The 27,051-nt window shown below is 44.9% G+C and overlaps 2 protein-coding genes across 4 annotated transcripts in view; both read right to left on the reverse strand.

Annotated features, from left to right (window-relative positions):
- The window catches only part of LOC142585466 (ankyrin repeat, SAM and basic leucine zipper domain-containing protein 1-like), a 30,865-nt gene extending 13,822 nt beyond the window's left edge, over positions 1 to 17,043 (reverse strand). Inside the window, exons 1-8 of one of the 2 annotated variants that reach the window (XM_075696247.1) lie at positions 16,803 to 17,043; positions 14,858 to 15,008; positions 14,146 to 14,268; positions 13,630 to 13,744; positions 12,395 to 12,506; positions 6,994 to 7,134; positions 5,245 to 5,354; positions 2,292 to 2,427 (exon numbers count right to left, since the gene is read on the reverse strand). In XM_075696247.1, the coding sequence (XP_075552362.1) occupies positions 2,292 to 2,427; positions 5,245 to 5,354; positions 6,994 to 7,134; positions 12,395 to 12,506; positions 13,630 to 13,744; positions 14,146 to 14,268; positions 14,858 to 15,008; positions 16,803 to 16,904 (990 nt within the window). In that variant the 5' untranslated portion in view covers positions 16,905 to 17,043. Of the gene's footprint in view, positions 1 to 2,291; positions 2,428 to 5,244; positions 5,355 to 6,993; positions 7,135 to 12,394; positions 12,507 to 13,629; positions 13,745 to 14,145; positions 14,269 to 14,857; positions 15,009 to 16,625; positions 16,726 to 16,802 lie in introns of those variants that run through there. The other variant, XM_075696248.1, reaches the window with a different exon arrangement.
- A 3,020-nt stretch (positions 17,044 to 20,063) lies between these two features.
- Patronin (calmodulin-regulated spectrin-associated protein patronin) overlaps positions 20,064 to 27,051 on the reverse strand; it is a 52,334-nt gene continuing 45,346 nt past the window's right edge. For both annotated transcript variants that reach the window (XM_075696252.1, XM_075696253.1), the window contains exons 11-14: positions 24,713 to 24,984; positions 23,853 to 24,100; positions 21,883 to 22,046; positions 20,064 to 20,936 (exon numbers count right to left, since the gene is read on the reverse strand). In XM_075696252.1, coding sequence (XP_075552367.1) covers positions 20,804 to 20,936; positions 21,883 to 22,046; positions 23,853 to 24,100; positions 24,713 to 24,984 — 817 coding nt within the window. In that variant the 3' untranslated portion in view covers positions 20,064 to 20,803. The remainder of the gene's footprint in view (positions 20,937 to 21,882; positions 22,047 to 23,852; positions 24,101 to 24,712; positions 24,985 to 27,051) is intronic.

Here is a 27,051-nt window from a genome sequence, read left to right on the forward strand (position 1 = left end):
GCTGCGGTGTGATACATCGACAATTTGAAATATAACATATGCCTATCTCAAGGCTACTTGGAAAGCAGTGAAAATTGCACGTCTCGGACAGTTTCCTGGTGCCGCCAAAAGCCGAAACTCGGCAGTTTGGTTCTCCAGGGCCATGTCAAAAGCACAAAAGCTAACTTCTTTTTGCACACAAATGTTGCACGTCACTTGCACTGCATAATGTTCTTGCACCATAAAAGCCTGTGTTACATGGCTGAGAAACTGTGGTTCATCTTGTGCATGCTGAAGTGCTTGTTACGCATTTTTATTCAGGATAACATAGAAATAGCTGCAGCCAGGGTTCGTACAGAACATTCTCGACTCAAAATACAAGGACAATTCATGCGTTTTAAGCATTACGCAGGCCAAATAACTAGGAGGGGGCAAACAAACATTTGTACAAACACGTACGTACACTGGAATAAAAGTGATATCTCACCCTCCTTAGCTGCAATTTCATGCACCTAAGCATATGATGAGTATGACATATGCTTCGAGCTCAAATAACTTTTCAAACTTGACTTTCCCATTGTATTGATGTCAATAAACTTCTAGTGGGATGGTTAGTAGTGCCCAGCTTCAGCCAAAGATACTTGTCATATTAAAGCCAAATGGCTGAAACTTACTTTCTGCCAGCCATTTCTAGAGCCTAGGGTTTGAAAATGGTGATATGATGGGTGCGGTGTGAACCAACAAGCAATAAAAAAGATAGTTTTACGGCTTTGTCTAGCTCCACAATGGTAGCGGCAATTTAAACATGACTGTTGTTGGTGGTTGTGGACATACCACATTGCATCGCTTAGCGACACCCTGGAAAGAAAGTATCTAGGATCGTTTCCCAATATATACAGTGCCCTGGCATAGACCCGATGAGTTTGTTACTTTGTACGTTCAAATGTCGCCCAAAACCCCAGTTTTCAAGAATTCAAGGAGTTTTAAGGCACCTTGAATATCTTTTTCGAAATTCAAGGGTTTTCAATGATTTCAAGGAAGTGTACAAACCCTGGACGCAGCACAAAAGCAAACTAGTCTGTATGGATAGGCTACTATCGAACTGCGGATGGAGCAAGCAGTGGCTTCATTAAATCCAAAATGCAATGCAATATTTAATCTCTATATCAAGGAATTATTGAAATAACTGAGGAAAATGGGTTTTGGTTTTCAACATTTCAATTTTAGAGTGAACACAGAAATTTCATTTGTGTTCTGTAAAACAAAGTTTGAAAGCGCCTACTGTTGCGAGACAGATTTAAGGTATCATAAAAGGAGCTGCAATAGTTGCAAATATATTACAACATGTTCTAGTTGCTATGGGCTCAGTTTGATTACTTCTGTTGTTTTCATATTTATAAAAAAAAAACTTCTTCATACAAGACCCTGATTGACATGTGTGTAGTTCAGGGTAGCTTTTCCAGTTAAGGAATTGAGTACTACAGACCTAAAAAAAGAAAGGTAATCAATTAGCCAAGTAAATCTGCAGGCTAGGTCCACCTTTCTACTGGAGGAACCAAGAATGCAACATCAGTCAAGCTGTCATTCCCATACACTGCACAGAGCTTGTGGAGTCTCAAACATGCTCTTGGAACAAACGAATGAACAATGCATGGTGCAAGCAATCGCAAGAGTTATTGCACATTTCATAGATGAATGCCAGCTAGCCGAATTACTACCACTAGAACATGCCAATGGGTGCTGATGAATTGAGGGAGTCCGACTCACCGTGACAGGATATTGAGCGAATATGCCCCCCCAAGCTGGATAACAACGTCCAATTGGTTGCATGTACAGCCATGCGAACAGTGGCACGTTCGAATGATCATGTTTGTCCATCCCAGTGTCCTGCTCTCAAGCCTTTCGCAGGACGATCCCACTATACGTGCTCACAGACATGCAAAACGTCTGCGCACCCAGCCTACCCCAAGTAAAAGCGGAAGAGGCTATTCTCTCTAAACCCGCCATTAGATGGCGTTAGCGACGCAACACTCGCACCATCTCTTATACTATTCTGCAACTATACCGACTGGCGGTGACGCTTAGCTATGCGGAAAAGCCAGATAACAGGAGATGCGAGAACCATGCGGAAGAAACAAGATAAGAGAGGGCAAGAGAGTCGAGCGTCCTCACAAACTTAGGAAATCACATGCACAGATAACCTGCATGGTTTAAAAACAGAAGACTATTTTGTTATTAACTGCACACATTTCTCTTTCTATTAACTGTTCACAACACAATGAATGCAGCTCACTAACACACAGGTGTTGTACCTTGCAGAGAGCCTCTTCGTCGAGGTTCAGCATCTCTTGGAAAGTCACACCATGCTCCTGGAACAATGGTAGCCGTTCCTCTGCTCCAATGGCAGCCAGGACCAAGGCCACATCACCAAAGGCATCCTGATATTTCCTTTAGCAAAACATAGAGTGCATACATACTATTTACTAACCAGACTGGCTATTAATATTCTGTCACGAAGTGCCAGATTTCCCGCCAGATCAGGAACCAGTACAATGCTGCAAGACTCGATCTACAGTGCAGTCCATGGTTAAAGCAAACACATTAATGTGGAGCACATGCAATAATTTTTTGCTGAGAAATGTAAAATCGCCTGGCTTTGCAAATGACTTGTGATCAGTGACTCGCAGCAAGAGTAAAAACAAAGTGAGAGCCAAACATTAGTGTTCCCTTTAATACTGGTTTGCCTAACCTAACCCACTCAGAGAAAAAATAAACACTAAAAAGAAATACTTGATACTTTTTTTTATTACTGCTCCCTTAATTTTGCTCAGCGTTTCCAGCAAGATTGCATCTTATATATTCTTTTCATCGCCTAGTCTGTGCCCTACATACAAGATGGCGCTTCCAACGACCCACCGAGCCGAATTACTCAGCCATTTCTTGCCTCAAAGCCCACCGCGATGCCTAACAGCAGTTTGATTCCCAGTCACGGCAGCCACGTTTCTATAGAGGTGGAATGCTAGAACATTCCTGTATTTAGATTTAACCCTTTCAGGGTCAAAGACTTAAACATAAGGTGCAGTGAACAGGTTCCAAATGGTCGATGCCATATGTTTGAAAAATGCCATTTTTTAACTCTCTGTTGCCCAACAGCTGCTGCCGCTTTGTCTGGATACAAGAATTTTTTTTTTGCCGGTGACAGCGGCATAGCACGAAAAAAGGACATGTCACTCATGAGTACTCATTAACCATGCACGTTTTGCTAAAGCTTGCGTCCTGTTATGTGTTGTTTCTGTTGCAGCCATGGAAAAAAATGTTGAAACACCATCTAACCCAAAGCAAGGTATTGCCGCAGCGGAAAAATTTTGTGGCTCCTTTTTTTTTTTAATCAAGGGCAAACTTACAAAAAAGTAGGCTGGCCAGATAACACAAAGATCTAGTACACCCTCACTTGCGCCCGGAAATTTTTTTCAGGTATCCACTAAAGCCTATCTCTACTCCGTCGAACCCACAGAGACTCACACTCATGAGTACAATCATTAGTTATGCCGACAAATGAGTGCTTTACATTGATTACATACAAATGTTCAAAGTTGTACATATCATCATGAGTCACAATGTAAACAACTGACAAAACATATTTATGTCTTTTCTAAGCCTGGAGCACAGCAAAAAGAGACTACTGCAATTGGGCACACTCGTGAGTGATTAATCTAAAGGCATCTCACCAAAAAACTACTGTACTGAACCAAGAATATCACATCCTGTAGCTTGAGAACCATTGGCAAATAAAAAAAGAACCTTATAAAAATTGACAGTGATCATGATTTAATTCAGAGGTGGAATGCACGCACTACTGTGTCATTGGAAATAATTTCTGGCCCTGCCTTCTATACACGCATCACCTTGCATCATCTTGACAACTTTGGCCAAAGCTTTAGAGAACATGCACATTTCGCAAATCCATCCTTCCGAGCTCAGGTGTGATGAGCTCGGAGGGACTGATATGCAAAACTTACATGTTGTCTTAAGCTTTATGAGCTCAGAAGGACTTTTACATTTTACAAACATTTACATGTTTGCTGACACTGGCCAAAGTTTCCTGTCATTCACTCAGTCATTGTTGTTGCCAACAGGTGCTGAAACTGCAGCTTGCTGCGCCACGATGGCCCCATACGTTGCCACCGTAAAAAGAAACAGCGGAGGTCGGCTGCGGCAAGCAATGGAAGCGTCACAGTGTGATCAAACATGGCACTACCCACAGGGGCATGGTGAAAAGCGTCTATAGCCTGGACAATTCGAACGCTTGGCACTGTTACTTTCCTGGTTTGTAAAGTACAAATAATGCATAGGTTCTTTTACCTGTGTCCCTCTTTTTCAGCGGTACCCAAAACACTGTAATCCTGATGTATGGCAAAGCATGGCCTCAGAGATTGGTTTTCATTGCTCTGATTAACTTGTCGCTGGGAGGTGCAATGAACTGGTACCACGAGAAGTGCAGATGAAGGCAATTAAATTTTTTTTTCTTGACAAACCGGGAGAGTAATTATGCAAATATTCTACGTCCTGATTAGGGCCATAAGATGCGATCTTGCCATGAAGTTTGGTCAAAGTTAAGCAATGGGAAGTGCAAAATCTTTTTAAATGTTTAAAATAAAAATGCAGGTTACCACAAAAAGACCAAAGTAGGTCAGCATTCACTATGGTGGAAAGCAAAACTAAACCAATGCAACAGGCTTACAGACAAAACAAGTTGCCGACAAACCACTTCCCTTAGTCATGCTATTACTAAAGGCAGTAGTTCTAGATATGATGAGTTATTTGCCTACAGTATCTCCTTGTTTTTGTTTCTTTATTTGCTGGTTTGTTTGTTTGTTTGCTTGAAATGCACTGCACCAAGTGCAATGTGTTTCAATCGTTATTCCTGATATGTGCTGATAAGCGAGTTAAAAGTCAGTGCGTGCATGTTGTTTGTGTGCCTTCATGTCCTGTCTATTTGCACTGCAAATACCCAGTTCTTAAGAACACTGCACTAACTAGCCAGCAAACAAACTCTTTTGGCTGTAACTATTTATTTGCAAAACAAGAAGAAAAAGCTTCCAAGAGTTACCGATTGTCGCACCTCCAAATGAAGCGAACGGGTAACAGCGTGTTGCCTGTATGACTGCTTTTAAAATTGATATCCTTCAATATTTGTATGATGGTCATCTTAATGAGCAGCTATAATGAATGCCCTCCCATTAGCATGTACAGACAGTTTGTTACCTTGTAGATTGGCTTATAGTCCATGGTTGTGCCGAATTGAGGCTTGATACATCTCCATCGTTGTGCTTCTGCCGACTCTCAGTCTCAAACTTGGACAAGATTTGTGAAAGCTACAACAACGACAAAAACAAAAGGAACGAATTTCTCAGGAAAAGCACAATAACCATATAGACACAAGGGCATGAAGCCAAGGCAAACAGTAGTGGAAGTAGTACCATCTGGTGCATACATTGTGAAGCAAGCGGTCCTGTGACACCAGGTGGTGCATTGGAGAATGGCTAAGCCTGTTCCACTCGACATGCCTTTGCCTTTGTATAGACATCTTGATGTCTATACACAGTGCTTGAGCATGAACTGCGACCTCGCACCGTTGTTCATGCTCATTTTTTTGAACTGTGGAGTTCAACATGCTCACGTAGCATAGTGGTTTATGAGGGACACCATAGTGGAGGGCTCCAGATTACTTTGATCATCTGGAGTTCTCTGAATTACACCCAAGACACAGCACACAAGCATTTTTGCATCACGCCCCATCGGAATGAGGCCACCACGGCCGTGACTCAACTTGCAACCTTGTGCTCAGCAGCATTGCACCATAGCCACTGAGCTATCACGGCAAGTTATTCATGGCTGTCAACTCGCATCTACAGCTTTTTGAAGGGGGGACACTAATACCACCATTTCCTTTCTTTATCAATATTAATGTAACGTTACATGCCTGTTAAGCTTCTTAAACTTATTTCAAGAGTAATTTATTTTTGGTACTAGTCAATTGATTCCTAAGATATTTATCCTTTCAATTCCATTATTCGAGGCCACGATGTTAAAAAAGAAAAGTAGCATCATAAAATTTTTTTGTTAGTGGGGTTACGGAGCCTAAAAATTAAGGAAAGAAATGTTAGAAACATTTTATTATCTCACAATTATTAGCTATATATTACAGCCAACTGAATAACAGCTATTAAAATGTTGCGGCAGTTTGGCAAAATATGTAGCAGCATAATGTACGCTCAAGCCTGGTTATAACGAAACGAGCTATAATGACATAATAGATATAACGAAGTGAATGAAATTCCCAGTACTATATGCAATAATGCAGTGTTTCTGAAACTGCAGGTCATGACCCCCAAATAAGTCATTAGCCATTTTCTGCACAGTCATGGAGGGTCCAACTATATGTACATTTTGTTTGCCAAAATATTAAGAATTTTCACTGACACTTACACCAACGTGTGAGTGTCACATAAATAGGAATGCCATAGGTACATGACTTCTACACCTGAAATGCTGGATGACTTTCCTTCAAATTTCACACAGATGTAGCAATTTACAGTGGGTTCAGTACAGTATAATACACTTGCGAGCAATATTTGCCTGTTTCATTCACAAAAAAGCTGAAGCTCATGCAGTAATCAATAAAAGTTGAGTCTGCTGCAACGAAACCGTGCATCTGTTATCGTTATGACAGAACATGCCTATCACTGTAGTGCTGACAGACGGTGCTGCCACAGCATTGAAAACATATTTTTTTAGCGGTTCTGCCACAGATGCTGTACGCTTTGGCCTTACTGGGAATGAAACAGGCAAGCAATGCTTGCGAACATGTGTAGTATTGAACTGAATCCACTGCAAAATGCTACCTTGGAGCAAAATTTGAGCAGCAATCAGCCAACGGTTTGCTGTAAGAGCCAGGTATTCCTGGCGCTCCTATTAATGTGACACTGAGTATATATATGCCTGCTCACTGACCTTGTGGTACCCTTGGGAGAGGGCCAGATCCGAGGGCATCTGTCCATCGAGTGTGACAAGCGAGACCATATCAAAAGGCACCTTCATGAGAAGGAAACGGGCAGCCCTGCCTTGCCCCGCAAAAGCTGCCCAGCTTAGAGACTGCAAGTGAACAAGGTGCAATGTTAGCATAGATGAAAATGGTTCAGGCGAAGCAGCATTGTGAAGAAAACAGGCACTCACCAAAAACACAAAGAAACAAATATGGGCAGCTCTTGTTTAGTCAATGTGTCAAATGAGCACTGGTTATTTCGATACGTTACCAGTGCATCGATCAGCTCTTTTCTTTACTGTGTGGCACAGGAGAAGCACATTAACCTGACTTTTACAGAAGAGTAAACAAACAGTAAGCAAAAATATGCTGCAGCTGAGATGACGTTCCTCTTGCAAATGCACAGTAGTATGGCACAATAAAAAAGCAAGCGATAGCTCCGGAGTGAGCCGAATGGGACTCAGTTAACTAAACATTCTACAGTTAAACCTGGATATAACGAGGTTGACAAATGCTCCAAAATTTTCATTACAAATAGGATTTCATTATATGCAGGTTCCACATGAAAATCCGAAAAATAAATGCACAAATTAAACAAAGGGAGTAAGTACTAGAGGTACTCACCCAAAACGCATTTATTTAGCGACAAAAAACTGTTATTGTGCACTGTTGCTCGTTTGTAAGGGGCGGCAACACTGAACACTCATACGATATCAAGGAACACAACGCTGCTCCAACATCATCTAGCAAGCCTGCGATGTGGCGCAAAACATTGATGGCATCTAGCACTTCCTTTGCGGAAGGCAAAGCACGTGATGACTCGACCTCCGAAGATCCGTCGTCGTCACTGTGATATTGGACACTTTCCACCAGCGCCTCATCCGAGATCTCTTCGGTGTTGATGGCACAGTCATATGCATACAAAAACATTGCAAAGCTGCACGTCGTCCGGGACTGCTCCATTCACGCACAGTGAAAACCAAGCGTTGGTGAGATTGGGCAGGCCTGAAAGCTCCTACTCTCCACTGTCAGTTTCCACAGCCTGAACATATTTTGTGATCCGGGCCTTGCTAAAGCAGTTGTCTGCAATGTCTGCACTTGTTTCCCACCAGGATACTTCAAGCATCTCAACTGCTTGAAAAATCTCCACCTTTGTTTCCCGCTGGAGACGAAAGCTTATAAGCAGCTTTTGGATTAGTCTACACCAGTAGGAACACTTCACACTGCTAATAATTTCTCTGTCAACAGGCTGAATGAGCGATGTACAGTTCCTCGGTAAAAACTGAAGTTCAATGCTAGCTCGAGGCCTTCAACATGGTGCGCAGTGCGGTTATCTATGAATAGGCAAATTCTGTAGCTTTATTTCTTTATATCTTTGTCGAACTCTCTCAACCAGTCACTAAATATGTCCCGAGTCATCCATGCTTCCGCATTTGCCACGTATTTCACAGGCATTCTGTGTGTCCCATTAAAGCACCTGGGTTGGGCGCTTTTGCCGATAACCAGTGGCACTCGCTTGTCGCTTCCGTCCGAATTTACGCAGAGAAAAACAGGCAAATGACGTTTACTCTGCTTGCCGCTGTGGCAGACATCTCCTTTTAGAATAAGGGTGTGGTTTGGCAGCAACTCGTAAAAAAGAGCCGTCTCGCCAGCGTTTTATGTATCAGATGCATTGTAACGCTCCAAAATTCCTGGTAGCCTGTGCTCAATCCACAAAGTGGCACCATAGCTGTCTGCAGAAGAGGACTCATCATTAATTACTTTGCTGACGATTCTATACCTGCCTTTGAAGCCTTGAAGACACCCGTTACAAGCTTTTAAGTCATTGCAGCCCGCAGTACAAGCATAATCCCTTGCTTTTTGCTGCAAAACAGCGCCGCTGATGGGAACATTTTGTGCTCTCGTGTCCATGAACCAGGTAAACACAGCTTTGTCGACGTCGGCGAACCTTGATGGCTTCAACTTTCTTCTTGCAGTCAGTACCTGGCTCCACTGCACTGCGAATTGTATCTGTTGCATTTAGAATTGCACAGAGAACTAGCTGGGATGCCGAATTTGGCAGCTACATCCTTCTTTTTTCGCCTCCAGAAACAGTGTCCAAGATGGCCATTTTGTCTTCAAGAGTCAATATTTTGCGTTTCTTCGTCGAAGCACTCATCCTTGGAATGATACACCGAAGTGACAGGATGCGCGGACATAGGAGTCAACTCGTGCGTGCACATGGCATCAAAAACGAAGGAACAAAGAGAGACCCTGAGTACACGAGACACGGAAAGCCACAGTCCTTTTCTTCTTAGTAGTGTCACCACTTGGTGTCAGGTTAATGAAGTGAAGTGCAGAGACTTTTGCAGCTACCAATAAGTGGCGCTACTGACGCGCCGCCAGCAACCTGCAAGCGGCAGCAATGTTACTCAGAACGAGCAGCGGGATGTTTGAAGGAAGGAGGAAACAAGGACACAACCATGGAGGCAAGAATTGCGTTGCCTGCCGGCTCAAGGGACCTCAAGGGCCTCAATACGTGCGCAGACAAACGCAGACAGGCATCGTGCTTCCCTACTCTGTGTGCCGGCGGCACTCTGCGGAAGCCTCGCTGTCACCGGGGCATGTTGCACCGTGTTTTCCAGCATGTTGTGCCAGCAACACTCTGCAGAAGCCTCGCTGTTGCCGGGACTACTACATGCACGCCAAGCGCAATGACCGCTTCGCGCTCTGTCGGCGGCAGGGCAACCGCAGGTGATGCATGCTCATGCTGCTCATGCTAAAATAACAAAATTTTGAGAAAAATCAGTAGGTGGTCAGCGGGGGGGGGGGGGGGGGGGGGGGGATTCATTGTTTCCCGGGTGTCTCCCGCCGCCACTTTATTACATAGAGGTTACAAATACATGTGCTTCTATGGAGTGACAACGGGGAATAGAAAAACTTCAGAATATCGAGGAATTCATTGTAAGGAGGTTTGTTATAGGCAGGTTTAACTGTAAATGCAACTAAACTACACACAATCAAGTCCAGTGAATTCTTAGGTTTTACTGAAGAGGTTTAACGTTCCAAAGCAGCACCTGGGCTGATAGACAATATTGTAGAAGGCTCCGGAATAATTCTGATTGCCTTAAGTTTCTTACCATGTGCTCAAGTACATAAAAGGCCTGTTCAATAAACTTGCACCACTGTGAACCAGTTCACGACGGTATACAAGAAGTTAAGGAATTGCACAGCTCAACTTCAGCAGTGCAGGCCTTATGTTTGTCCACCTAAGTTTGAAAGGCCTCGAACAGCAAATACATAACACCTTCTGAAGTGTTTTCTCTTTAAAAGCAACAGAAAGCAGTAAGCGTGTACAAGCTATTTGTCTGGTTAATGGATAACAGTTCTTACACTACAGAGAATCAGACAATGCGCATTGTAGAATACATCTAAGCTTGTCATGCCTTCACTGAGGAACATAAAGGTGATTTTCTTTCTGTCATTTTATTTATCAGCTTAAGAGAACAATAAGAACACAAGCAAGCTGCCAGTGTTAACAATTGGCAATGACAAATTTAATCCGATATAGAACATGACTGATCAGCACATGCGGCTGAATTGCGGGCTATGGCAAATACGCAATGTGCTAATGCACACGTGTGACGAATACAACATACCTAAGCGTGTTACATAGACATCACAGACATGCGTAAGTGGGGTTTCAATGGTGCTTACACCAGCGTGCTGCATTGTCTGCTTCGCTGCTGCTTTGCACCTGCACTCTTTCACCAAGTCGGCCCTGTCAGTAGGGAAGGTGCAAAAAGGTTATGAACCAGCCCTGCACCTCTCTAGCACCTTTTTAAATGAATGGTGTGGTTCAGCAAGCACAACTGTTACACCGCTGAAACGAATGGCAGGGTGCAGCACCTCGTGAATTGGTTCAATTGGTGCAGGTGAATTGAACAGACCTATAAGTACACAAGCGTTTTCACATCCATCTCAATCAGGAAGTGGCAGCCGCAACTAAGTATGAAACCTGCGACCTTATGGTTAGCCGCAGATTGTATTAGCCAATGAGCCATTGTGGCAGGTCGGTGGATTTTCGTAAAGAACTGAGTTTAGTGTACTAAAAATCCCACCCAGACATAGAATAAATGCCACACCATGACAGCAATCAACTTCCACGTATGGTTTGTGTGTGTGTACATTCAGTTTGTGTCGCAAGAACTTCCGTGAGCAGCAATTTTTTCTTACATACAGTTTTCTCTTACCTATCATCATGCAAAGTTAGTTGCATTTAAATTATATAGGGTGGAGATTCAAGTCTGTAGAATGGAGATTCAAGGTGAAATGAGGTCACTAACCTCGTTTCAGCTTATCATTGACCTCATTTCAGTCCCACGAAGATCCAACATATACTTGTGGTAATGATGATTTCCAATAGCGTAAGCCTATCTCCAAGGCCCCTTTACCTTAAAGGGACACTAAAGGCAAATATTAAGTTAAGATAAAGTGGCAGATTAGTGCTCGAGAATCTCTAAGGCGTCAATATTATCGCTAACAGAGCCTTAATAATTGAGAAATTGAGGTAAATGTAGGACATGATTAGAGACTCCCCTGGGACATTCAAGTGCTTGCCCGATGACGAAGGCCACTCCTCATTTAGATTTTATCGCTAGTGCTGAACCACTCGTTGCAAAAAAACATCCTTGTATTGTATTATAAGACGAAATAAAATACTACTTGTCCAATTCAATTTTATTTCTAGAAAAAGAAAAACTAATTGAAAGTACCCTTGCGAACAACACGGGCGTTCAAAAGGCTCCGTTTTCGCTCGACTCTGCGCCGCCCCTGCTTTCGCGATACAGCAGTTTCGTTATCGCGTAGCGCTACGCTGGTTTTGCTGGCTCGCACAAACTGAAAGTAACAGAGAATTCAACTTCGATGTTATGTCATGGGATGCCCGAACAGTCTACGCCACTTGACCAAAAAGCAGCTGCAGCGGCGAATCCACCACTCTGTCTTGGCTCGGTGCCGCCATCTGTCGAGTGCCGTTTTACTCACCGACGGCAGCAAAGGGCGATGATGGTGTATGCAACGTCACCACTCCCCTGGTTGGGTGGCGGGAGGTTTGAGTTTGGAAAAAGGTATTCAGACTCTTCAGATGCAATTTTCTCGTAAATTAAGTCCTTTCCTTTGCACGAAACAAGCGTTGTGAGGTTTCTGGAACGTTATTTACACAGTCCATGTCGACTTAATATTTTTCGTTAGTGTCCCTTTAATATTAAAGCGGGCCTACAATACAAGTATGAACATTACACAGCACCTACAAGGTGGAAGAATAAGTACTCTTCTGTAAAGCAATGACGCTTGTAATAAGATATCTCAATAATTCCAGTTTGCACTTACTGTCCACCCCTGGCTATCCAATCGTTTTGCATCAACACCTCGATCCAACAGCAACTCTATAAGTTGGCAGTAGCCTTCTCGTGCAGCCAACATGAGAGGTGTCACGCCATCCCTGTCACAAAAGCCAGGGACAAATAGGGGTCACACTTCTTCAAATCAAGAATCAACGCAGCCCGATTTCTGTGCACGCACAGACATCTCATGCCAAATATCATCAAGTGAAAGTGATCTACATGTAGTGAACAGGGAACAATGAATGTCAAGTAAAGAAGATATTTACTGGGCCATTTGGGATCGCAAAAGGTAAAGCACAACACGGAAAGTTGTAGCGGCAATACTGGCAGCATAATCAATGGTCATCAGATTGAATAGCAATTGTATGGACACTCCAGGCAAATTTTCACTGTCAATGTCACCATGAGGTTCCATATAAAATCCAAGTGCGATAAGATCATGCCTAGAGCCATAGACTGTGGCTGTGAGGGAAAGCATGCGAAGGTAGAGCCGAGATATATTGTGACTTGATGAGCGCCATGCACCCATCGTTGAACATCATGCGATCAAGTACATGCAAAGGGAGGAGGGGGGAGTTGAGCATGTGGTAATGTGCGCGCACCATTTGGCAGTTTTTTCTTTACAGGCCTTTGGACTTTCATATGTAGCAAAAAACTGAACTGTTGCAAGGGGATTCACTCTTGATTCATTAAACTATTCACCTCTCATGAAACGTTCATGCTATGCGAAGTTGCGAGACTGAACAGACTATTCTTTCAGTTCAATTTTTTTATTATGAGCTTTTGCCCGTGAGGAGCGCTACTTCTGCTTCTTTCTGATACATCTTGTCAGGAGCCACCCATTGTACGCACTTATCGTGTCAGTTGGTGCTATCAATTTGGGCCACATGAGCAAAACAGATGTGCATTGTTCATTCACCTGCACTCATGCATTCCTGGACTATGGAAACCACGCTCAGTGGACTGTTGGCTTAGCCTCTGGTCTATTTTAAAGATTCTTTAACTTAGTGTGTGCCAAATTTCTATAAAACCTGCGCACAAATTTCATTCATACAAAGTTTGTACCGGTATCGCCAATTTATTTTGCTTTCTTTCTCTCTCTTTCTTTTTTCGTTCAGTTTTGCGTTCACCCTCAGACCTCCCAGTGCCATTTTCTTTCTTGGAAAGATGGCAATTTTAAGCAAGACCACAAAGATAAAAGGAGAACCATGGAGTGTCTACCTGTCAGCCAAATCGGGCTCCGCCCCATGCTTTAACAAAACCTCGGCACACGTGACCAAGGCTGCCTCTGTGCCTTTCTGAGAACCACACACTGCCATCAGTGGTGTGGCGAAACCTGCAGCATCAGAGAGAGCCAATAATGTAAACAAGAACTTGCTTGTGTAAGCATTCTTTACTCCTGTCATAAATACAAGGACCGTAGCCTTGTCAAAACAAGATTACTATCTGTTGTGTGCTGTTTTTATATACATATATATATATTTTCACCTACTTCACTCAACAACATGTTGCACGGTGCCCTTCAATTTTGCTGCAAGAATAAAAGTTGTTTAACAGTCGGGAACACCTAATGAGGCACTTCCTCTTATGTTTTTTCCCCTGCACATAACCCTCATTATGCACTCTGATCATTGCAGGGTTAATGTTCAAAGGTCCTTGATGTTTTGCGCACAAGAACCATTGTTAACTTTGCCTGTATGACACACAGGCAAAGGGAATTGGTATGAACAGGCTCACCTTTCGCGGCGTTCACATCTGCTCCATGATCGATCAGCAGCTGTACCATCTCGGCACAGCCACTGTAACCGGCCTGCACCAGCGCAGACCAGTTGCACCGGTACTCCCTATTGACATTCAATCCTGTTGCAAAAAGAGGGACAAAAAGCAGCAACATTGGCCATCCGCAATTTCCTATGCAGGTTGCAGTCTGTTTTATGCAATACCACTTATAGATAAAGGAGTTGCGAGAAAGTAAGAGATTTGAATTGAGCAGCAGTACAATAACAAGGGGAGCTTCGGCATGGAGCCAGTGTTTCGGCAAGTGGACTGTTGAAAGGGACATGAAATGCCACTGTGAAATGGCGCCATCAACTTGATCACCACAAACACAAGTCAGTACTGCATGCATCTATTTGTATAACTTATTTGTATGACTGTTCCGAGCATGATTGGGTATGTCTATCTCTGTTGAACCATAGATTTGGTATCCAAATAAAATCTTTAGGAGTTCGAATTACTGCGACTTGACTGCACTTCTCAGGTAGCTGGCTCATTTCCCTCAAGTGACACATTCAGCACTACATTGAACAAGATGCGTGCAATGTGTGCATACCTTAGTTCGTACAGCTGACGTCTCCTTTACTGCTGCAAAGTTTTGACATCACAAGAAAAGACACTGAACTGTTAACGGGCACTAAATGCCAGTAGATAAAGAAAGTAAACCCCTAACCTTGTGCAATTAGGTTACGAGCAAGCTCAACATTGCCTCTTGTCACCGCCATTCGAAAGTCTTCCTGCAATTCCGGTGATGTCCGTGGCACGACTGAGCTTTCTTCGTCTTTTTCCAACTTCTTGACATCATGCAGAGCTGGCGCAGGAGCCTGGAACAATGCAAAAAATTTTGAATAAGTACGGAACAAACACAGTTGTTTTATGCAATGCCGAAAAACTTAGCGACAGCGAATATGTGTTTCTTAACTACGTTTGAGCACATGTTTGGCTAACACTGCTTTACATGATTAGTTCTTTCTGAAAGCGCAAAGAAAGCACAGCCAATGATGACTGCCAGTGCTGCGAGAAACCTCGGCTGCCTCCGCACAAGTCTCCACTTTCATGACGATCAGAGAGCTAGGCACCGCGCAAGAATGCCTATCCTTGATTCAGCACAAATGTATTGATTCTGAGTACTACGATCCTGGCTAGCTATACGCATGTAGTGCGCCACCTTTCACATATGTTACCTGATGAACTGACAGTAGTGCAACCCAATGCAACACGCAGCAGGGGCTACTGTTTGGATTGAATGACAAGTTTTAAAGTGAAGCTTTCTTTGCTTCTTCCTTCGACTTTCCCACTGCTGCTGCTGTCAGGCACACCGCATCGAGGGGGGGGGGGGGGTCAGAGCATGTGTATAGATGACAGGAGCGAGTCAGAGAGGAAAGGCGACGCTAGAAACTCGTTTTCACCCCACCGCGTCGAATGTGCACAATGCCCCCTGGAGCTCCCTGTCCGTCACCACAATACCCTCCTGACAACAGCAATTATCCGTGATTCCCCAAAAAAGCATTGCAGAAACAGCAGCGCTTCTCTTTCTAGCAACGTGCGAGTCCAGAAGGGACGTAGATAGAACTGTAGAGAGGAGGCAGGAGAAGAGGCAGTTTCCATATAAGGGAGGAGGTAACGTGAGAAGGCAAGGAAGCCCTACTACTATATGACAGCGGTTGCGGGAAAACTGGATAAGCTTAAGTTCAAAGTACGGCACAGTACGCTGCCGCTATTTCTGAAAAATAAACACCATGCAAATATGTCAAGCGGACAAACTACGCAGGGCGTGCAGAAGCAGAGCCGCATTAACTAAAGCGCACCGCAGGGTCCAGGCGACACCACGGAAGCGGTCGACCGTCAAATCACTTCTGTGCCCGCCACGATAGCTTTGCGGTTATATTCTCCCCTTCCGGCGGCGTTTTCTCTACCTTCTTTTTAAATAAAAAGATGTTGATATGGCATTGCTAGAGGCCGTGGATTTGATCCCAACCGCGGCAGCCGCATTTCGACGGGGCGAAATAGAAAACGCACGTGCGCTTAGATCTTGGGACACGTTAAAGAACAACACGGCGCCAAAATTAATCCGGAGTCCGCCAATGCACACCGCATTGGCGGACTCCGGATAATCCGACTGTGGTTTTGGCACGTACAGCCCCATAATTCAATTTAAGTTTAATACTTGTGCGACAATTCCCTGTTCCATGTGAGGCAGTGACTATGGCCAACCCTCAGAGGTTACGAAATATGGCACGCAACAACGCATCAAGCAAACGCCTCTCCCTGTGTGCTCTGTGTACTACGCAGACAAATAGCAGCGGTGCCCGCAAGGTTATGTTTAACATCAACTCATCACTCTCGTGTTAAACTAAATGTTGAAGAAATTAAGTTTTAGCCGTCAACATCACCGCTAATTATCGTCAATCAAAGCATCCCGCACGGAAAGCTTCGCTTACATCGATTCCCACAGTGCGTGGAATCTGCATAATTTTCCTTCCGTCGCAGATTTCTAGCAGAACACATTTGCTACCTCATACGCAGCGAACAGGCACTGCTACGATAAAGGGAAGTGGTACTGCGGCGACGCTAGCTACCAACGGCTTGACTGTATAACTACTGAAGCACTTCCCCACCTCCAGTAGTTTTGGCATGACGTCGGGGCAGCAGTCATCAAATACAATCTCGTCATCCTCCGACTCCGACCACTCAAGATAATCCGCTGGAATTCCCGCCATGGTCTTCAACTTGAAGGCCTAGGTCTCACAGGCATCGACAAACTTCGAGCGCACTCAGATTTTCAGAAACGCGAATGAACGCGGCTGTAAACAAACTCAACCTCGTGCGACCTGCGCGCCAAGGATGGCTTTTGGCTGTGCTTCGTTTGACTGATAACGGTTTGTGGATACGGCTGTGCCGTTTAGCGAAGCCACAGAAGAGAGAGCGCGAAGTTTGAATTTCTCGTGCAACGTTCTGGTTACGTTTGTCTGGTTCAATATATAGCTGTTTGACCTTACTTGTGCGGCTTCACCACTTCAACCGATCGTTCCGTCAATACCCCTTAATCGCAATAATAACTGCTTCAGTTGGTTGGTTGTGTGATCCTCGGTGATACAGTTCGCGACTTCCTCGACGAGACTTGGGTGACCTGTCACCAACGTTGCCTGTCACAAACACAAGAATCGCCTATTATATTTTGCATGTGAACCTTGATTGCTCATTTTCTTTCCTGAAAACGCGTTCATTGTTGATTTTTTTTTATATGCGCGAAAACAAATTGCTTTTCCAAAGACAGCCGTGGCCTCGGTTTATATGGGTGTTCTGTGGTAGAGTGCCCGCCTCGGCTGCGGGAGGTTGTGGGTCGCTTCCCACTGCCGCTGCGCACCCGCTGGTTCAAATGAGCACAAGTGTACCACGGCCTGGCGTTCGGCTTTCTTCAGGCGTTATACGCTTGGGAAAGGAGCCTACACCCTTAATTGTCGTCGAAACACTTGAGCCCACACACACATACACAAATAAAAATATTAATAATAGTTTGGGCCGCTCCCATGGCGACTATTTCCAACGTGGCGCCCAAGGAGTGCCTTCGGGCTGGGGACAAACGCCGCATTCTAAGCGTTGAGGTCTGAAGTCCCATAATGGCCGAGCACCACGGCGGGATCGAGCGCGCTTGTACCTATTTTACTGGTAGGGTATCCTGCGGCGGAAACTCGTGAAATATCTACTGGGTCTCCTTTCGGGACGTGAACCCCACGACAGCCGAGCACCGGGCCAAGGAACGTCTCTGCTCATTAGAAAAAAACGGTGGCTTTCCGGCAGCACCGAAATTTGAACTTGGTACCTGTGATGGGTGTGCCGTGCATGCCTGCCACTTTTTTACGCTGTGTACGTTTAGCCGGAAAATACAAATCCTCCCAACATAAGAAATTATTCTTGCTCCATGACCTGGTCAGCTATATAGCAGTCAAACTTCTTCTGCCAGAGTGTCTGGTTAAGCACATGCCGTGATTACAGGCATGTAATCACGGCGTGCTTTCTTCAACAGGTAGCCTTACCACATACCCTGGAGATCGGCAAGAACAATGTTTAGCCGTCAAACATCACTCACATTCTTGTATCACCATATGTATGCATTAGACATTCTGCATTTTTGAACCCTCACTCCAAAAACAACACAAAGATGATCCTTCGTTAATTGCACACCTCGAAATGAAGCGAGCTCATCCAGCAGCCAACTGAACTTAGTGAGAAGGCAGTCTCCTACGAGCACTTGTCACGAAGGGAGCAGCGCAGTCCAACAAAGTGGCCTACAAACATGATGCACGCCAATGCAGTCTTGTCTCTGCAACTACAGCTCGCCAAACCTTATTCGTGACCTATGGAGACAGCACATTGCTGTCCTGCTAGAATGCACGGTACAGTGCAACCAATCTGTTACTGCAACTGATCTGCTACTGCAATACAAGCTCACATAGGTGATCTACATGGGTGCACATCACTGTACCAGACAATGTGTTCTGCTATGCTAAAATTTTTATTTTAATCAGATGGCTGATAATGATAAAGCAAGGGCACCTAGCCACTCGGAAGGATTGGCCAATAATCAATGGTAAAATCTTTGTTGCACCTTCTTTATTTTCCCTTCTGAGCCTTCAAAAGTATTGATACCATAAAATTCCTACCGAATGCACACAAAGCAAATTTCTTGGAGCTTTGCATGTGCGTATGCATTATTCTTGTGTACCACAAAATTGTATTTGGTGCACGATACCATCCTGTCCACGAACAAGTAGATAATAGCACTTGGACACAGGATGCCTAGTAACCTGGCCAAATCCCCATCCCTGAAAATATACTGGCCACATCACCAAACTAAACATATTCATGTGTATATTAACACTTTAAGAATTGGTTTATATTTTCTCAGCACTTTTAAAAAAATACCACCCAAAGGTAGACATATCCTGCCATAAATTGCGCAAAATAATTCACGATTCTTTAAACACCACAATTTCAGTAGATGTGGCACTTAAAGGGGCCCTCGACCACTTTTGATCAAAGTGAGAAAGGCATTTGAAGTGAATATAGGCTACTTCAGAAATACTTTGCTGCAAAAAGTACTTCAATGCGTTCAGCAGAAGCGGAGTTATTGGCAATCAAGCATGGCCTCCGCTGTGCTGTGCTTGAAGCGGAGCATTGTGGCATACCCGTGGTCCGCATACCCACATACCGCATACCCACAATGCTCCACTTCCTAAATGCCACCGTGGCGTGCAGTTCAAATTTTATTTTGGATGTTAACGTAGACGCCACGACTTCCGCGTTTGGTGCCTATGCTAAAACGTTAAGCCGAATGCGGTTGTCCTCAGTGAGCCACAGTGCGCTTAGCCAGTGGACTCGTGGCAGCACCTCAAGCGGCCGCAGTCTCTATGCCATGTAGCCGACCGCAGCTTGGTGTCAGCTATCGGCCAATAGCAGCCAACTAAGGGAATGACTAAATGGTGCGTCCAATGACAATATAGTGCATATAGTAGAAGAGAGTAAGGACAGCGTTTTCTGTTGAAAAGGGAGCGTTTGAGAGGTCACTTGGCGATCCACTTGAGAGCTCGACACACCGCGTACGACAGCAAAACTTGGCCGAGATGTTCACAGCAGCGTATGTTACCTGCAGACTTTATTATTTCACCAAGTCAGAGGGGTGGTTCAGGGCCCCTTTAAGTGCTATATAGGCTGAAATACATAGTGCATTTTAACTATCTGGTCACACTCAACCATAATGACTTAGGCACTTCGGTAGAGTATTACACCTTATTATATAATTATAGTTAGATATGAAGGTCCATCTGAAGTTGCACACACTTAACCTAACAATTACAAGAAATACACGACAACACACGAAAAAGGGAAAGCTGCATTTATTGTTCGCGAACAATTCATGTATTACAGCCAAAAAAAAGTAATCAGCGCTGCATTTGCCATTAGAGCAACTCGTGCGTGCAGATTGTGTTTGTGTCAGCGTATCTATATTTGTAGTAACATTTAAAAGCCTAAAAAGAAAAACGAGGACATCATCGGAGGTAAATGAAGCGAGAAACCGGCACCCGCATGGCCTTCTTCTTTTTTTTCCGAGGAACATGCGCAACTGTTGGCTTCGACTATATTACATTTGGCAAGCCATATCACACAATTTGCCCAAGGACTCCAGTCATCATTAGTCGGCCGAAAGAGCATAGGGTCACCCTCCCGCACAAACAGGGCAACAAGAAACTGCGACAACTGTGTCTCTCCAGCTGGGCTCTCTCCTCCAACTACGCGCTCGGCAACGACGCCCGCTATAACGACGCCCACTATATACAAAGTACAATCTCAAGCAAAACAAGTTAGTGCTCGCAAATCCCCAGGAAGAAAGATAAAAAAAATGCGGGTGAAACAGTCCCCACCACTTCCTGATGAGGTTTGGCCCGCAAACCTCGGGTCTCAGCCGTGGAGAAGAAAAAAGCCAGCGGCAATATGTGACCGGTGTGTGGAGAACTGCCGTGCCTCCTCGGCACACATTGGTTAGCCTGGTTATAGCCCCAGCACAGCAGTCTATCCTCGAGAAACAAATGCACTGGAAGGGGATTTAGACGTGCGGTCATCACAAGTCCCTGCGTTGAGGCACACAGGTCTTCTTCACAGTCCACAGATGATTGTGGATGGTAAAGGCATCTATGGTGACTGTTAGGTGCTTCGTGTGAATCTGAGTGAAGCTCTTGGCGCCAGAGTTGTATCTGAAACGAGAAGAAACAAATCAATAAATCCAAGTGGCCACTCAAGAACAGCTGGCCCCACCAAACAAGCAAAATCATACCAGCATCCATGCTGTGTACCCCTTGTTCTTGTGTATGCATTCTCGCTGCTTTTCATCTTAGTTACCCACAAAACGTGGCTTGGGAAATGCGGTGTCACATTCATGGCCTACTAGCAAGAAATTTTTAGTACTTAAGTAGAACAAAAACTGTTCATTAAGGTTTCTCCAATATCGGCCCTATGGAGCTGTGGTGGCACAATATTCGCTGTGCCGTGGGCTGTGGCTGATGACCACGAGCGCCATGCAAGACTGGCTTGAAATTAGAGCATGCTAGCACACCCAGCCTGAGCAGCTGCATCAACCAACTGCTCTCAGGAACCATCGGCACCATGGCTGGATCAGTTAGATAAAATTGTGGCCATGGTGGCTCCCTCATCGGGCCACCTCTACGGATTGGAGGCCCAGGCACGATTATAAAGCTGCACGTTCAAATCACATCTCGGTCACCAATCTGTGGAGGTGGCCTGAAGAGGAAGCAGGGATGGCCACAACTTAATATATATCCAGCCAGGCATAATGTCGAAAATTCCTAGGAGTAGTTGTAAGGACATCAACAATAAATGTAACACTGCGAATTCTCAATTCTTTTTTTTTTTTTTCAGGCTCCCTAATGTCAACAAAGTGCTAACTTCAGCCACTTGATGCATACTTGGGTGAAGAAACAGCACTGGTTGCGTCACCTGCTCTTGCTCTGTTCTACAGCACTATTCCTACACACGGATTTCCCTAATGTCGTATCTACTTCTATGCCAACTATTTATAGTCCCGTATTAATGAGATTCTGCAGTGCAGCAATGTGGCACAGCTCTTCGAAGAAAACTGGCAGTGTGCGAGAGGTCTCAAAAGCATGCAGCCTCAATGCTTACTTGAAAAACATGTCCATCATGGATGGCAGAACACTGCGCGGTCCAGTGCCATGCAGCCGCAACACTTCCTCTCGCTCGGGGTAATACGAGTAGAGGCCGCGAAACTGGCAGCCCGAGTCTCGGAACAGGATCAGAAAGTGCTTGCTTTCAGAGATGTTTATCTCCTGCAGGCAACACAGAAACAAGGCGCCTAGTGACCACTGCCGAAATGACCACAGGGAAAAAACTCGGAAGCATAAAGCACTCGCATAATCCTCGCACTTTTTTTTTTGTGGAAAACCGACGCAAAGTTTGAGGGTGCCATAATTACGCGGGGAAAATTTACCACAAGAATGTACAAAGTTCTAAATCAAAATATGCAGTTTCGCCCAAAAGGCGGAGCATTGATTGTGATAACAAATTAGTAGACAGCTGTACCAAGTAAGGAAAGTAGTCTTATCGGCCTTTATAGACTTGGAAACATTTGCTTACTAACTAAACCAACAAGCCTGATGTCAGCGCACACAAGCGAACATGAACACATCACACTCAATGATCGCAGACACTCACTGTCAAAACACTGGCACAAGGAAGCGTGGCAGTGAGCGAAGTGACCTTCATGGTGTCTATTGCTTCAATACCAACTGACCGACGAGAACACTGCACGCACAAAGGTATGGGCTGCCTGCAGATGGCTTTCAATATAGGCGTGTGCAACTGTGAAAAGTACGCAGTCGGTGCCGGATTATAATGCCCCCCCCCCCCCTCACACCGCTTCCCTCCCTGCGCGCATGAGATTGAGCTGCGATTATCGGTTCCCCATGTGCACGGTTGCGAAATACGCAGTTGCTGTTGGAGAGCAACACCATCCACCCTCTTTCCCTCCCACCCTCTCTCCCTCTCATCCCCCCACGGCCTTTTGCGTGACGGAAGACTGTGCGTTTCCTGTCAGCTTGCGCACGCCAGATTGAGCCGCCGATCGTCGGCTCTCCTCACACGCTTTCAGGGATGGCGCTCCACTGTCATATGATATCATTATCAGTCGCTGGAACAAGCAGACGACATCTGCTGCTGCAATTTCTGGGGGTGCGATGATTACTAGAGGAAAAAAAAATATATTTTTGATGGGCAATGCGAGGGGTGCGAGCATTATGCAAGTGCGAGAATTACGCGAGTAAATACGGTAACTCCATGTTTCTCAATTTTGAGCCAAGCGTAGAAAGTGCCATTTGAAGTATGTACAGTCACGGAAGATTGGAATGAGAAGTTAGCATTACTTCATTAATGCTTTTGTCAATATGTGCATTATTAACAGAACTTCAGCTTGTGTGCTTAGCATGAGAGTTATGCCATCATAAGCAGCAGCACAAGATCATGCTCTTGAGCTATATTACTTGCGAAGAGTGTTCCACTTTGCAATCTTTTTTATTATTATTATAAATAGAGTTCTGAGTATCATTTGTCTGTGAATGTACGTTACTATAGTCACCCATTTTAAGTAATGCTCTGTGTTTTAATAAGATGCCTTACAAAATAAAATGGAGAAGAATTTCGTCAGTGAGTAGGCACTGCCAAACACAAGCCCTGGAAATCCAAGTGCTGCCATTTCTACTTGAAAAATGTCTCCTAGGACAACTGCCAAAATCCACTAGAATGCACTGATTAATTTTGCGAGTCCTACAAAAGCTGACTAAAAAGGCATCATTTCAAGTCTGCTGAAAGATCTATCATGTTCACAATTTTGCCTATAAGGAAGCCAAGTGGAAAATCTACAAAAAGCACATTACTTCTCCATGATTTCTGAATAAAAATTCTATAAACAGGCACTCTTATTGTCTAGCTGAAGGCACCAGAAGAACCAAAGTAACATGACCTAGCCTACCACGCAGAAATGTGTGATACATTAACAGCTGCGCACTGTGCCTGACAGGTGAATCCAAACACAAGGCTTGTAGCACTGTTCCTGAGAAACTCAAGAAGTGGTCACGCACCTCCAAAACTTTCCTCTTGGTTTCAGAGTTGACAGCTCCTGCGAGAACAGTGTTAATGGCATTGATGATGATGCTGCGATTGGACTTTGCTGTAGGCTTGACGAATAGCTTGGGCCCCACGTATTCACTTGACGAGGGCAACAGCATGAGCGAGTGGGTTGAGGCTGTGTCTGAGGCACCATCACTGGCCGAAGCGCGCCACTCGGTTCCCGAGGGTGGTGGGCTAGCAGCACGCTGCCGTCCGCACTCTGCACGGAACCAGATCAGTCATGCTTCAGTCTTCAAGTTAAAGCTCCTGACAAACAAGGAAGCAAATAACAAAAAAGAGAGAGAAAGAGAGAGAATAAAAGAAAATATGGGAGCAAGAGACGAAAAACTTCATCGGGCTGTTTATTTTGGGCATTTAGGACATGACGGCGAAGGAAAAAGTAACACATGGTGAACACCCAAAATATAATACACAATGAAATGGTAATGGCAGCCCAGTAAAAAAAAAAAAAGAAAGAAGCATTTTGAATCTAAATGCACACATTTCTGCAAATGCTTACTGCAAATCCAGGTCTATCAAACGATCCTAATAACAGCACAATGACATACTCAAGTACCAAGGTAGCAATAGGGCATTGTGCTGTGGCAGCAAATGCAATTGCTGGCAATAATAATTTATAGGCATTTGCAATAAGTGCATTCCTGTGCATGACAATGGCTCTTAATGCCAAAGGCTACAAAGCAATAAAGCTAATATACAACGCCGTAGCCAAGAGACCTCAACTAAGGTTTGTTAGATAAGCACATAACATTAAACTGTGGCACAACCTAATTGCAGCGAAGCAAGAACTTCATGCACTTGCGCATCTCACCGTCAAGACTGGTATGAGAGCCGCGCTGCAACGAGCATGGCCCGAGGTGCATCGACTTTGGCCGGGGCCGTGAAGACGACCGCGGCTTGGCACTGCTGCGTGTTAGCGTAGCACCACCTTCACCGCCACGCAAGCTCATGTTGCTGCCCCCGTGGACTGCAGCATCCTTCTCAGCCTCTTCCTGGGCTTTGCGCTGTCGGTACTGCTCGAGGATCATCTGTCGTCGCTGACGGTCTTCCTCTCGCTTCCGTGCCTGTTCCTCGCGTCGCAGTCTGCATGCAGTTGGGAATTTCACATGTTGCTTCTGGAACCATCCCAGCTAAAAATGCTAATTCGTTCTCATACCTGCCAACCCGTGAACGTAAAAATTTGTAAATATCTTGGAGACATGACATCAGAAGGCCGGGAGGAGGAATAGCCTGCTATTTTTTTTTTATGCAATAAGCATTCTTAGGGTACTTCACAAATTTTTAGGGGACTATCTGGCTGTCTGGATGAGTTTCTGAAAGTTTTTCCACCAAGTTGAATTCCTTTGTAGTACAGTGAAACCTCCTTAAGCCGTAGGCCGGAGCTTGGAAAAAGTATGTACTAAACGGTAGTACTGCTTAACCGAAATAGCGTGAGATTGCCCACTCACCTGTCATAAAAGGAACTACGAGAAAGTGTGAAAGGGTGGAAAACATGCAGTATCTATTCGTTTCGCGCGACAAAAGTATGTTATTTTCGTTTGGTGCCGTGGCGGGCTAGTAGCGATAGCAGCGGCCTAAAACTCGCTCAAGCTATGACCCAGCTTTTCCGCCAGCCCCCTCTTCTCGGCAAACAACCGCATGAGGCTGCCCCTGAAGGGCCTGAATCGCCTGTGCTGTCTCTTTCTGTGCCGTCCTTATCACTGTTAGGAGAAACTTCAGCAGTAACGGAGGCAATGATGGCGAAAAGTCAAACCTCAAACAGTCGAACCTCATAGCCGACGTATTTTCACAGTCGCAGCGGCATTGCTGGCCAACTTTTCCTTCCCATTCCAAATGCCACACACTGTAGTCAACAGTAGATCCCTCTCGCGTGCCAGCATCGACTTCTTCGTGCCACGTTTGACAGCCCAAACGATGTCCAATTTTCCTTCTATACTGAGCACCCGGCTTTTGTCCTAGCTTGCATAACGCTACAACACAGGCCACAACGCTCTGACTCTAGCACGGCGCTGAAATGACATCGATGTTAATGTGGCTTCACCTTTCCAAGTGCCCTCTGCATTTGCGCTTGGAGGCCATTCCGATCTCTGAGGCTCGTTGTTATGCCAGGCCGACGTACCGCCGTGATTACGCGATGAAAAGTGGAAACACTACGTGTTAACCGATACATACACAATAAGCTGGTATGGTTTATGCGGATACAACACGCATTATGTTCAATGGCCCCTGAGTCGGGCATCCAACTTTACTACTTTTAAAATGACACTACTGTTTAAGCGGGTACGGTTTAACGAGGTTTTACTGTATTCCAGTACAGTCCATGGTCAAATGGCTAGAACATCGGGCTACCGTGCTGAGGGAAGCGGGTTTGAAACCAAATGTCACACCAAGTTGGGTCACTGGGCATGACCAAATGGGCACCTGCCACTCTTCAATGAACCTCTTTGATGTGAGCCGTACGTGCCTTCTTCAATGGCAAAAAAATCCTTTAAAATTTCTCTTGTGTTCGGCGGAATCAAACCTGTGCCACATATATTCACATAATCTCGTCTGAATATAGCATGGCCGTACTGGTGGCTCATCAGTGATCGGTCCTGAGAACATGCGTGCGGGTTACGTTGACAGCTCTTGAAGTAGCGTGAATTAAGTTTGCCACCACATATCTAACAAGATCTGTGTCCCTATTGGCGGCTAATCGGCCTGATTTTGGCACATGCTTTAGCACGTTACGAAATAAATGCTGTTTTTGTTGCCATTCCCTCAGTCCATGTGACGTTACCATATTTTTTGGCCCTGTTGACACAGACGAGCCTTGTACCAACAGGGGCAGACCTGGCCGACACATCACAGTTCTGCAAATTGCAGGATTTGGGCACTGTGTGTGCGATCCCCACATTCAATCGACGTTGGGGAGATCTCGCAGTGACAAAGTTCGCTACGGCCTCAGTCAGGGCAGCCTGTCTGCAGTGCGCTTGATGCCCCATTTGTGCCGAAAACAAACTGGAACGCTCACTTGAAAGGCATCAAGCATGAGGGGGTTCGCAGCACACACGACATGTGGCATTGTACGGTTCTCTACAGCGTATTGAATATTTTATTTGCAAATTGAATGATTTGAATGCTCACTATTGTATTTGATTTGGTGATGTT

The sequence above is a fragment of the Dermacentor variabilis genome, chromosome 6 (assembly GCF_050947875.1).
Source record: "Dermacentor variabilis isolate Ectoservices chromosome 6, ASM5094787v1, whole genome shotgun sequence".
In the NCBI taxonomy this organism is placed as follows: Eukaryota; Metazoa; Arthropoda; class Arachnida; order Ixodida; family Ixodidae; genus Dermacentor; species Dermacentor variabilis.